We start from the raw sequence: 12,072 nt of genomic DNA, 5'->3' as shown, positions 1-12,072 counted from the left end.
CCTTGCTTTCAAGACATCCCACCTTGTCACTGGTGTGAAGATGCACTTGGAATTCCAGAAATGTACAGCTAGATAGGATCTTGGAAGTCAGCCATCCAGCCCCTCACTGAGGAGAGGAGAGAGCTTCGCCTTTTTGGCCTGAGGTGCCCAAGGCCACACAGTGGTCGTGAGGAGGCTGCGATCCAGCCCTTGGATTTCCTCTCCACGGCTCTTCTTCTCCTGCCTCCTACCCCTTCTCTCTCCTTCCTCCCCCCACTCCCCAGACATCTCCTCCAAATGGGGCCCAGTCCTTGCTTTTACACACTCAACTTTTCAGTGTCTTCTCCTCTAGGCATGTCTCTGCCCATCCACTTGCTTCAAGGACTATCACGCTTTGGACTCCGCACTTTTAAAGCCCATTTTTATATTTGACAAGACTTTGTTTCTCAAAGTGTGCAGGTTCCAATTTTAGGTGGCACAGATTCGTGGCTTTATATCTCACTGAACCACATAATAAGAAACATTTTCTCTGAATTCCTCAAAGAGGAAATCTCAAGTCAGTGCTGAGCTATCTCTAACACTTGCTTAGCTCCCTTTTCAGCATGAAGTGACACCGTCTGGGGTTTTAAGCCCTTAGCAGATTTAGTATCCAGTGAGTGAAATAATATCTGATTATTATTTTGCTTGACTTTCATTTTATTTGTGTTATATTTGCCTTTTAATATTGACAGTCGATACTGGGTTTCTTTATTTTTTAAGTTGTTTTTTTTGTTGTTGTTTTTGTTTTTTTGTTTGTTTGCTTGTTTGTTTTTGACAGAGACATAGAGAGGGAACACAAGCAGGGGGAGTGGGAGAGGGAGAAGTACGCTTCCCACCGGGCAGGGAACCCGATGCGGGGTTTGAACCCAGGACCCTGGGATCGTGACCCGAGCCGAAGGCAGAGGCCCGACAACTGAGCCACCCAAGGTCCCTCAGTGCTGGTTTTCAAATGAAGCCAGAGATTAACGGTCTTCCTCCATTTTAAGTAATGTTAAAAATAAAAAGAAGAATTAGCCTCAGTAAAAATATTAAGTAGATAAAATTGAGGTGGCTTGGGGCTACCATGTCACACACAGGCACACACTAGGTCTCAGAGCAGTGGTCTATGAGGAAATAAGGTTCAAATAATAATATCTCACATCTACTGGGAGGAGGATTTGTAGAATGCAAACCTCTCTTTGGCCTCAGAGGGCTCTTCTGTTTACCCAATCCACGTATAAAAAATGCCTCCCAGCATATATATTAGTCAGCAAGTATCGTACCATGGTGGAAATGATTTACTGAAACTTAGACCTTCACCTGATATCTAGCCAAAAACCTGATTTGGAAAACCAAGAAGACCTATTTAGTTTCTGCCGACGTTGTTACTGAACCTGACTGAGTGGATAACTAATGACACAGAAAGTTCTTTTCCTCTTTCTTCTTTCATTTGAGTATCATGGCATTGTTTTCTCTCCCCCTCTTGGTCACTCACTAAGAATTTGCTGAACTGAATATTTAGCTTTTTAATAAATGGAGGGGGTCACCTTTGTCCATACCTCACTTGCTTTGAACATGCAGAAAAGACCAGATCTTCCATTGGGTCAGTGTTTCTTGGCAGGAGAGCCCTGCAGTTTCTGTAAATCGAGTTTGTTCATCTGGCAGCCAGAAGTGTCCTGTAGGTATATTTTTTGCATTGAAAAGATATGTTTGAGGTGACCACCCTGCACAGGTTCTCTTAGAGGTTCGGAGTATTGGTAACCTGTTATTTTGGATTTGGGGCATATTTGTAGCTCCAGAAGTACCAAAATAAACTGTGTTTTCTTGGAAAAGGTATGTGTCTGGGATGTGACAGGAGTTGCAACCTTAAACAAGATTTCCAGGCGTTTACAGTTGAACTATGCCAGTAAAAATATGTTTATTTAGACATTAAAATCCTAGGGTGCCCACGTAAATATCCTAAACAATGGGTGTTACATGAGCTTTCTTTGTCAATGTGCTTTAGCTTTAAATGATTTTAGTTCTGGTTCCCAGAGTGTTAATGCACGACAGGGAAAGCTGAACTCAGATGGTGAGCCTTGTGTGCTGTTTAGCACATTCCGTGGTGTGTTTCTTACGTCTGAGAGAATGGTTGCTAATGTAGGTAAAAGTCACATCACAGTTGAGAAGGGAAAGCTCCCTGCTCTTAATACTCCTAGCAATTTAGAGGTTTTTGTTGGGCAGTTAGGAGAGAGAAAAGAGATCAGGTATGCCCTCCACTCACTGCTCATTCATCTGTGTAGTAACAAGCAGCCCTTGATTATCCATTGTCTGCAAACGGTGTGGGAGAAATGAGGAGGACAAAGGGGAGAAGGTGGCCACCCATGTGCTCATGAGACTATAATCTGCTTTATTTCATCAGCATTTCACAAAAATCGGGATAAACTGCTGCTTTGGCCAAAATATAATTTTCAGAAAGTTGAGAAGTAACAGCTCATTCAAATATTCAGGAAGCATGTAGTTGGAGATTTGTTGAACTCAAGAGTGAGAGAAATAGCAGGATGGCAAAGCTGGTTCAAAGGAGGACTTGAACAAAATATCTAGGTGGCTAGGTAGATTGCTTGGCAGATAATGGTGAAAGGCAGAAAGAATGCTGGGATCAGACTGTAAAGTCAGATACAAAACTGGTTAATGTCCTACAAGGCAATAAAACAATACTCTTTGGTTATATTTCAGCCAGACAGAAATCTTTGCACCTATCCTTAACAAATAGATCTGTAATTTATCAGCCTTCTCCAGTCTTTACAGAGCCCATGTCCAATCAATCGTAAATAGTAGGTCAAACAAAGTTACATTTCCCAAGAGTGTCAGAGGACTCTTAGGTAAGCTTGTCACAAAGCCAGTGCTTCGGAACCGTGCTGCCCCACAGAACTTTCTGCCATGACGAAGATCTTCCATACAGATGGCTGTCCAGTGTGGTAGCCATGAGCTATCTGTGGCTCTTGAGCATTTGAAATGTGGCTAGTGCAACTGAGGAATCGATTTTTAAATTTCATTTCATTGTTATTAATTTTCATTTAAATACCTCTATGTTTTTAGTGGCTACCATTTTGGACAGCACTGCTCCAATGTGCTATTAAATGGGCAAGTCTTTTTATACCTTATTTCCAATCTTGGATAATATTTTTCTAAATACTCTATAAGTTAAATTATATTTTAAATATTGTAATGAGCTAAATATGCGGGAACGAAGTGGAAAAGACTTTCTTGAAAAGACCTCATTCTTCCCTGACTCTTATCATTTCTTTTGCAAATGTAGTGCATCTGATGTTGGGTTTCTTGGTAGTGGGCTCACCTGAAATTTTTCTGACCAGCAAAGGAGCTGCTTATGAAGTTAAGCCTGTTTGGAGGGAACCCAGCTCCGCATTATGTTTTCCAAGTGAATTAGCTTCGTATTCATTTTTCCTTCAGCAAGATCATAACGGTCGTGTCTAGTTTTGATTAAAAGGGGCTTTCTGATTAGAAACAAAGGGAGAGCTGACTATGAATATTTCCCAAAGATTTTAAGGCTCAAATACGTTAACGTTTCTGCTTCCATCACTTCATGAGTCAGACCGAGCAATCCGTGCATTGATAAGGCTGGCTTTGATTTCTCATGAAAGTTGGTAGTTTTACTTAGTCTTCTCATCTTCTCGCTTGCTTGCAGGGCTTTTTCCGCAGAAGTATTCAGAAGAACATGATTTACACTTGTCATCGAGATAAGAACTGTGTTATTAACAAAGTCACCAGGAATCGATGCCAATACTGTCGACTCCAGAAGTGCTTTGAAGTGGGAATGTCCAAAGAATGTAAGTGGAGGTTCAAAAAACTTTTTCTCTGTCTTTGTCTTATCTATAAATATGATTTGCTCAGCTTCCAAAATCAAGTCGTGGAGGACATAGTATGTGGAACTCGACCTGACACTCAGGATAGATTGCCAAGGCTAGGTGTAAAAAGAGGTGGTAGGAAAACAGAACTGTGGGGATTTTCAGATAAAACTTGAGTAGCAGTTGGGAAAAAAGGCAGGAGCTGTGTTGTTGATGGCAGATTTGTATTCCAAAGCGGTACTAACTCCCTGAGGGTTTCAGAGCCACTGGAAACTCAGATATATCATATAGCCACTTAGAGACTCCCATTTCCCCATCCTGACAGTACGAACAAAAAGTTTTGCCTGTATCTGGGAGAAAAAAAATGAGACGAGAGGCATGAATATTAACAGTAGTAATAACCAGCCCTTTTTCAAAGGGAAGGGGGCATAAAACTTCTGTTGTGGGAGAAATATTTAGAAACTCGGTGTGTTGGCATTTTTCTAAACTTGATTTAGCTTTTTTTCCTCCCAGCCACCCCCTCCTCGAAATAATTAAACATTTTTTTAATGCAAAAGAGAACATTTTAGTAAATTAAAAATTAGTGGTCCATAAACATCTGATAATGGGGACTTGAAATATACATCATTTAATGCAGACAGTATGTACACTACAAAAAACTTCATTACTTGCATTTCTCTCTTTGGTGCTTTCACGTGGAGGGGACAGGAAATTGATGGGCAGATGGCTTGGCTCAGGCAGGCCAAAGGAAGACATACGGTTGTGTGCATGGTGAAGCACCTAATGTGATTGCTGCTTCCTCATTCAGCCCATGACTTGGGGATTTGGTGAAGGCAGACTGTGAGTGAGGCACCGGGCTTGTGGTGTGAGGGGGTGCTAGTGATGCCTGAGACATGGTCCCTGCCCTCTAAGATATGAGACAAAAGGCCAGGTACTGGCACCTGGATGGCTGAGTCGATTAAGCAACTGACTCTTGATTTCGGCTCAGATCACCATCTCAGGGTTGTGAGAGGGAGCCAGCCCTTCATCAGCCTCTGCTATCAGTGGGGAGTCTGCTTGAGATTCTTTTCTCCCTCTTCCTCTGTCCATCCACCCCGCCCCCACATGCTTTCTCACTCCCTCTCTCTTTAAAAAAAAAAGCCGGGTACGTCAGCCACGATCTTACAGGCTGGCTCAAAGATGCATGTTACAGGACAAGGACTCTTGGATTTTGGAACTGGGACATGTGGCCATTGGATGGTGGGGAGACTGAGGAGGGAATGGCCCCAGAGCCAGGCAGCACTGCCCTGAGGGTGCTCAGGTGGTCGACTGGCTTTTTCCTGGAGTAGCTTCTAGAGGATGTTGCCCAACATCCATTCCATCCTTCACCTTTCCTAAATGTACCCTGAGTTTAATATGCTTTTCCACTTCTTGGGTTTCTATACTTGAGGAAAAACAGCGGGATTGGGAACAATTCAGCTGACTCAAGCCAAGCATCCTATTGTGTCCCAGTCTGTCATATTCTGTTACTGGTTCATGGTGTGAATTTGTAACCTCGGCCAGTCTAATGAGAATGAGTTCAAAACTTGTGCTTGGTATCCGTGAAAGAGAGAAAGATAAATTAGACTTCATCAAAATAAGAAATGTCTGCTCTTCAACAGTTACTATGAAATGAATGAAAACACAAGGCACACACTAGGAGAAAGTATTTACAAATCGCACATCTGATTCAGGACTCGTATCTAGAATATACGAATCTCTAAAAACTCAATAAATAGAAAGCAAATAACCCAATTAAAAAAAACAAACAAACACAAGTGCCTTTCAAAAATGCCAAGATTATGAATGGCAAAGACAGACTGAAAGGCTGTTCCAGATTAAGAGAGACATGCCAGTTATATGCAATGCATAAACCAGATTGGATCCTGGGTCAGAGGGGAAAATAGCTATAAAGGACATTATTGGGACAGTGAGTGAAATCTGAATATGGACTGTAGATTATAGCATTGTAATATACTGTTGTATATTATTATATACTAAGAATTGTGAATTAGATGAAGGGTGTACAGGGGTTCTCATTCTTGTAACTTCTGAGCAAATTTGAAATTTTATCTTGATAAAATTACCTAAACAGAACCCAAGACATGTGCTTAGAATATTGGGACGATTCCTAATGCATGTGAACAAGGAACCAAGTAGCCCCAAGGGCCCATAGTAGCTATCCTTCAACTCAAAGGGAAGTCACTTCTAGGACAAAGCAGGCACTATGGTTGGAAGAGTGGAAAGATAGACAGAAATTGAACCCTGAATCAAATCGCTAAACCAGCCGGCCCTAAAACCTCCACCTCCAGCTAATTTGATTATATTTTGCCAAGAGGTGCCTATTAAAGCAGTTGAAGTTGGGGACTTATTTGTATTTAGGGTGCTGATGAACAAGAATGGACTGGGTCATCAGACAGGGAGGCATCCTGCCATCCCTCCTGGGAGTGTTTTTTTTCCCTCCAGAAAGTTCTGTGTGTGTATGATGGGTCAGTTGACATATTTCAGCCAGTTCTCTTTGATCCCTCCAAACTTTAGAGCTATTGAATTACTTGAAATCAATAAATGTGAAGATGCAGAGCTAATATTCACTTAGTTCAGGCCCCCCAACCCTACCATGGAAGAGAAAATCATGACATTGCCCTGAAATAGCCAGATTTTTTGTATACGTAAGTGAGAGCCACAGGATGATCCCTTGACACTCCATTTTTGGTCTGACATTCTGTAGACAAGACTGTCACACTGCAGTTCTGTGGGAGAATTTTAGTCTAGGCTGAAATTATAAATGAGTAAGCCAGATGTGGACTCAGGGTAAATCAGTACTTTTGCATTTATTTTGTGTGGGCTGGAGACCCATTTCCTGCTTACATTACTTAAAACCCATATCCTGCTGCTCTGTAAAAACTGGCAGCTTGGTTGCCAATTAAAAAAAATAATAATAATGTTTACACCCACAGGAAAACTCTAGTTTCAACCCTCAAGGAACTTATCACCTTAATTAGATTTAAAAATATAGAAATGAGAAGAAAATGGGATCATTATGCCCAAGTATACAAAAATAAATATATTTTCCTTAGAAGGAAATTGAAGAAAAGGGAATAAACACTTGGAGTATAGAGACTGAGGGTCTAAAAGGATATTTTTAAAGTTGAAACAAAAAGAAGCAGGAAAATAACTAGAATCGGTAACCAATTATACCACAGTATTCGCAACTGAAACGAATCCAAGCATAATAGAGACTCATAGAATGTTAGAACTGAAAAGGGATCTTAGAGATTGATTTTCACTCACCTCTCTCACTTGACATCCAAGCACACTGGGACCCAGAAAGATGAAACGGTTTTCCCAGCAATCCCCAACTGGCTGAAGACAGAACCAAGATTACAGTTCAGCTCTTCCTTCTTCTGGCCCTGCTTTCTCGGAGGTACCAAGATTAGCAAGATTTGCATTCAATTCTTGCCGTAGGTCATGAGGACTCATTAGTATGTGTCAGAACTTTGGGGATGCAAGTGACAGAAAACTCAGCTCAAACTGGACATAAGCTTAAAACATCGGCACAGGTACCTGGACAGTCCAGAGTAACCCGTATGCATCCGAGGGCTTGCGTTCCTTTTCAGGGAATGGTTCCCCTTTGCCTCCCACAGCTATTTTTTACCGTGTTGATTTTGTTTCCAGGAAGATTTTATAAATGGCTACTAAAGATGCCACTAATAGCTGCGCCTAATAATCTACCTGACAGAAAGAGAGGCTCGGGTCACCATCATTCCATCAGTGCCTAGGACCTGGTTCTCTCTGGCCTCACTTGGATCACGTGCCCCGTCTATCTGTCTCGCCTTGGGGATGGTGGAGGGGTGGACCACGTGCCAATCCCTGGAGCCCCGCATGGAGGTTGACCCTGCCCAAACCAGGTGGGCTAGGAGTGTGGGAGGAAAGCATCTCTAAGTGGGGAATCGGAAAGACAAGGTAAAAATTTACTCCATGCTCAGGAAGACCTGTCAGGTCCCACGGTGCTATTCTTATTCTTTGTGCTGTTGAAGGAAAGAAGGAAACCTAAGAATCCTATTACAGTAATAGCTATCATAGGCTCGGTGTGTTCTATAGGCCAGGCACTACTTAACCATTTTTAATACTTTGTCCCATTCGATCCTAACAACAACCCTGTGAAATAGATTAGTTATAATCCCTTCCTTCCCCTTTTTTGGGCAGATGTGGAAGCTTAGGTACAGAGAGGTTAATTAATTTGGGGTAACACATTTAGTAAGGGGCAGTGCTGGGATTTGGATCCCGGTAGTAATACATGCTACATGCCATAAAAAGCAGCTTTTGAAACTCTGACTTTCCTTTTTGACACTATTGCAAGTGGTTAGTTAAACAATAATCACACTCCTTGTTGCATAGCAGAGATGTATACTCTAGAAAATTATGTGCAGATTTAATTTTTATAGCTCAAATTTGGTTTTCGATGAATAAGGGGATTTCCTGGTAAAAGAAATCCTTTAGTGTGGCAGATGGGAAAAGCATGATTATTTCTTCACGTTTCTGTTCTGTAAATGCTGGTGGGTATACCTTGTATTTTCCAAGGGCTTTGTAAAAACTAGGGGAACCTTTTTGCAGAGGAATAGCTATTTGTCAAAGCACGGAATTTGAAAGTGGTAGCAGCAAGTGAAAAAAATCGATTTTTCAGCAGCATTCTAAAAGTGGTACAAAAATTTATGAAGAACTTGGGGAGGAGGCAAAGGAAGCAAAATGACTCAAAGTTGAATGATGCGTTTCTGCCGGTGGGGTGGGAGGCTCGAAACAATGTCACCAGAGGAAAGTATGTGGCCCTAAAATAAGAAATAAAAAAGAGAATAAAGGAAGACATAAAATTTGGGATTGTGAAAGAGATGTCCGGACAAGCTTATGAGACAGATAAACCACTAATTGCCCATGATGGGGAAGGAGAAGGTTTAAGATGATACCACATAGAGACCATAGGAGTTTAGAAAGCCTGACCATGTGCATTTGGGTTAGTTACAGAAATCCAAATGAATAGCTCAAATCCTTAAGCCAGGGATCAGGAAACTTTGTTCAAAGGGTCAAATAAGAAAATATTTTGGCTTTGTGGGCTGTGTGATTTCTGTGCCTGTCACTATATCACAGAAGGAACCATAGAAAGTACATAAGCAAAGATTGGTTGTGTTCCAATAAAACTGTTTACAAAAACAAGCAGAGGGCTGGGTTTGACCCAAAGGCCACACTTTGCCTACTTCTGCTTTAGGTGGTTCACCTGGTGGTCACGTGTGCCACTTATGGTTGCTCTGTGATCTCATGCTCAGCTCATCTCCCACTGTCGTCTGCTCCTCTCCTACGAGTAGAAGCCCCAGCTTCCAGCCACACTGGGCCATGCTGACCCACAAGCCTCACGGCTCCATGTTTCTCTGGAGGCTGTGTCCTGGAACTGACTGTCTAGTCCCTTCTCCTTCAGTTGAGCCCCAGGAGCTGGCAGAAGTGTCATTTTCTCTGGGCAGCCTCCCTGAACCCCAATCCGCACTCCACGTCATTCATTCTTCCCCATGTTCCTCTATTACTTTGAATATACCCCCACGAACTGCAGACTTACTACTGTGTGATTCTTCACACACTGCCGAGGCTCCCTGGCTAGACTGATCATAAACTCCTAAAAGGGGCGCCTGGGTGGCTCAGTGGGTTAAGCCTTTGCCTTCGGCTCAGGTCATGATCTCAGGGTCGAGTCCCACATCGGGCTCTCCGCTCAGCAGGGAGCTTGCTTCCCCCTCTCTCTCTGCCTGCCTCTCTGCCTACTTGTGATCTCTCTCTCTCTCTGTCAAATAAATAAATACAAAATCTTAAAAAAAAAAAAAAAAAACAAAGAACTCCTAAAAGGCAAGGCAAACATCATGTCTTCCTCACCTTATAGCCCTGACGTCAGCATGATGTCCAGTGAAGTTAGACTTGTCAGGTGGTTAAATTTGACTATTTATTTATTTAAATTTTAAGTGGGCTCTCCCACCAACAAGGGACTTGAACTCATGATCCTGGGATCAGGAGTCCAATGCTCACCGACTGAGCCAGCCGGGTGCCCTGGCTGTTGTAAAAGACAACCAAATCCAACATCTCCCTGCCTTTCCTTCCTGAAAAGGTGCCAGGCCCAAAACAGTTGTGGTTATGCACACCCGTATTCCTCCCTCGGGCCTTCACTTACCGGCTTCGGACCCAGAACAAGTTGTGCAACTTCGTTGGGGTTGTGTTTTCTACCTGAGTAAAAGGAACTTTAGTATTGACTGACAGCCTGGGCATGATGTGAGAACTGATGCTTTTAATCCTGTTTAGACAACAGTGTTTCTCCAATCAGCTTCCTCTTGCCAGTTCTCTCCCCCAGAGGATATTAGATCTCCTGGTGGATTTGCCGTGGAAAATGGTTGAGCTGAACAGGCAGCTGTGTAACTGTGTATGGCAAAAGCCCACAAAGGTGGAGGCTAACATGGACAAGTGGCAGGATTGGGGGCTCACTTGGCCAGTTCTAGGCCATCAGATTGCTCACTGACAAAAAGGAGGATCCAGGGATGGGCTAGACATCGGGGTCAGGAGGCCAATAGGAAAATGAAAGATACAAAGTCGGCCAGAATCAAGACTCGTGTGCCATGATAAAGGGGAAATAGCGGGCTCTGGATGCTTCTAATATTCGACCAGGTTCCCCTGGTCCTCTGGCCTTCCAGATGGGATGCCCTCACTCCACATCTGTAACAGAAACACTGCAGGGGTTACTGTGCCTGCCACCCCCGTTCTATTTCTTTTCTTTCTGAAAACCACTGGCCACTAATTCACAAAGGAACCTCTTCAAATTGCCTTTGAGCTTATGTTTATGTGGGCCATGCTTTGGAGTGGTGGGCAAAACATGTCTTTGATTTTGCTTGAGAACGCTGTTCCATGTTAATTTCACAGCAGTCCCCCCCGCCCCGTGACAGTTGTATAAGTATATTTGTAGAATAAAGCAGTTGAATAATCTCTGAATTTGGGAATCCCTAAGTGCTCATTGACACCTTCTCATTTGGGGCATATTGAGCTTAAAAACAGCTTTTTATAAAGTCTCTAAATTCTGATTTCTCCGTTGGACATGAACGTCCCCATGGGTCGATTGGCTAGAATGAATGCGCTTTGCATGGACACTTTGATACCACCACGAGAGGTTTCTTTGTTCTGTGTTTTGTTTCCCCTTTACTGTTAAACTTCCATTAAAACAAACCTTTTGGATTAAAGGTACTTAACCTCAGTTAAAATCACTTCTGTTGAGGCACAAATTATATCGATGTGCTCATTGGTTCTATGGCTGGATTTTACTGGCTTTAGAATGAGAAAATTCATGTTGTAGGTTGCCCTGTGTGCTTGGGAAATTACATAAAAATCATCATTAGGGCACTTAATGTCTTTCTGATTTTAGTTTATTTCTTCATTTGTTCCCATGTTACGTCCTGGCTTGTTACTGCGTTCCCAAGGTTCAGCGTGAAGGGCTGTTGGTCTGTTCTGCCCCGAGGAGAGGCAGCATTAACCCTGTGTGTCTCCTTTCTGCCCCATGCATACCCAAATCCCCACAGAGCCCCCCTAGAAGTAAATGGAAGGCTGGAAACTTTATATTTTTTATCTAAAAACGTTGCGGAAGCTGGAAAGTAAAAATCTGCTGTCCCTTTCCACTTGCCAAATGTTACTGTTTTCCTGCATCTGTTCGGGAGATTAAAAAAACCCAATTCCGTTTGGGCACTGGCAGCCCGGTGATGTCAGTGCCACTGTGGGACTTCAGGCCCATTAACACTCAGACTGCAAAGGAAGTATTAAAATTCCTTCAGCTTTACTAACACATTTCTCCCTGCAGCCTGGCTCCTGGAAAAGGGACGCTCAGCACATTCTCACCTCAGAGAAAGGAGAAATTTCCGTGACACAGGAGGACAGAGCCGAGCCAAGGGAACAAAGGGCTGAGCCTGAGCTGGGTTCGAATCCAACCTTGCCCTCTGGCAGCCTCATCCTTGGCAAGAGGTGTCATTTCGTTTCAAGTGCAAGGAGCTCACCTACAAGGTAGAGCAACCTCGCTGGGTTGTTTTCTGCATTGCGCCTTTGGGAGGGCGACGCGTTTAGCACCCTGCGTGGCACACAGTAGGTGCTAAATAATGATCACTGTTCTCCCAGGGAGATTCTTCCTCTGGTGGTGACACAGGCTCTG

At 43.1% G+C, this 12,072-nt stretch overlaps 1 protein-coding gene across 3 annotated transcripts in view; it reads left to right on the top strand.

The window, feature by feature from the left end:
• The window catches only part of LOC111155167 (retinoic acid receptor beta), a 396,013-nt gene that overhangs the window by 285,818 nt on the left and 98,123 nt on the right, over positions 1-12,072 (top strand). For all 3 annotated transcript variants that reach the window (XM_022515247.1, XM_022515245.1, XM_022515246.1), the window contains exon 3: positions 3,683-3,824. In XM_022515247.1, coding sequence (XP_022370955.1) covers positions 3,683-3,824 — 142 coding nt within the window. The remainder of the gene's footprint in view (positions 1-3,682; positions 3,825-12,072) is intronic.

This window comes from Enhydra lutris, unplaced genomic scaffold, assembly GCF_002288905.1.
Source record: "Enhydra lutris kenyoni isolate GAN:26980312 unplaced genomic scaffold, ASM228890v2 scaffoldscaffold39, whole genome shotgun sequence".
In the NCBI taxonomy this organism is placed as follows: domain Eukaryota; kingdom Metazoa; phylum Chordata; class Mammalia; order Carnivora; family Mustelidae; genus Enhydra; species Enhydra lutris.
Note: the sequence above shows the minus strand (reverse complement) of the source record. Positions and strands in the feature narration are given on the sequence as shown.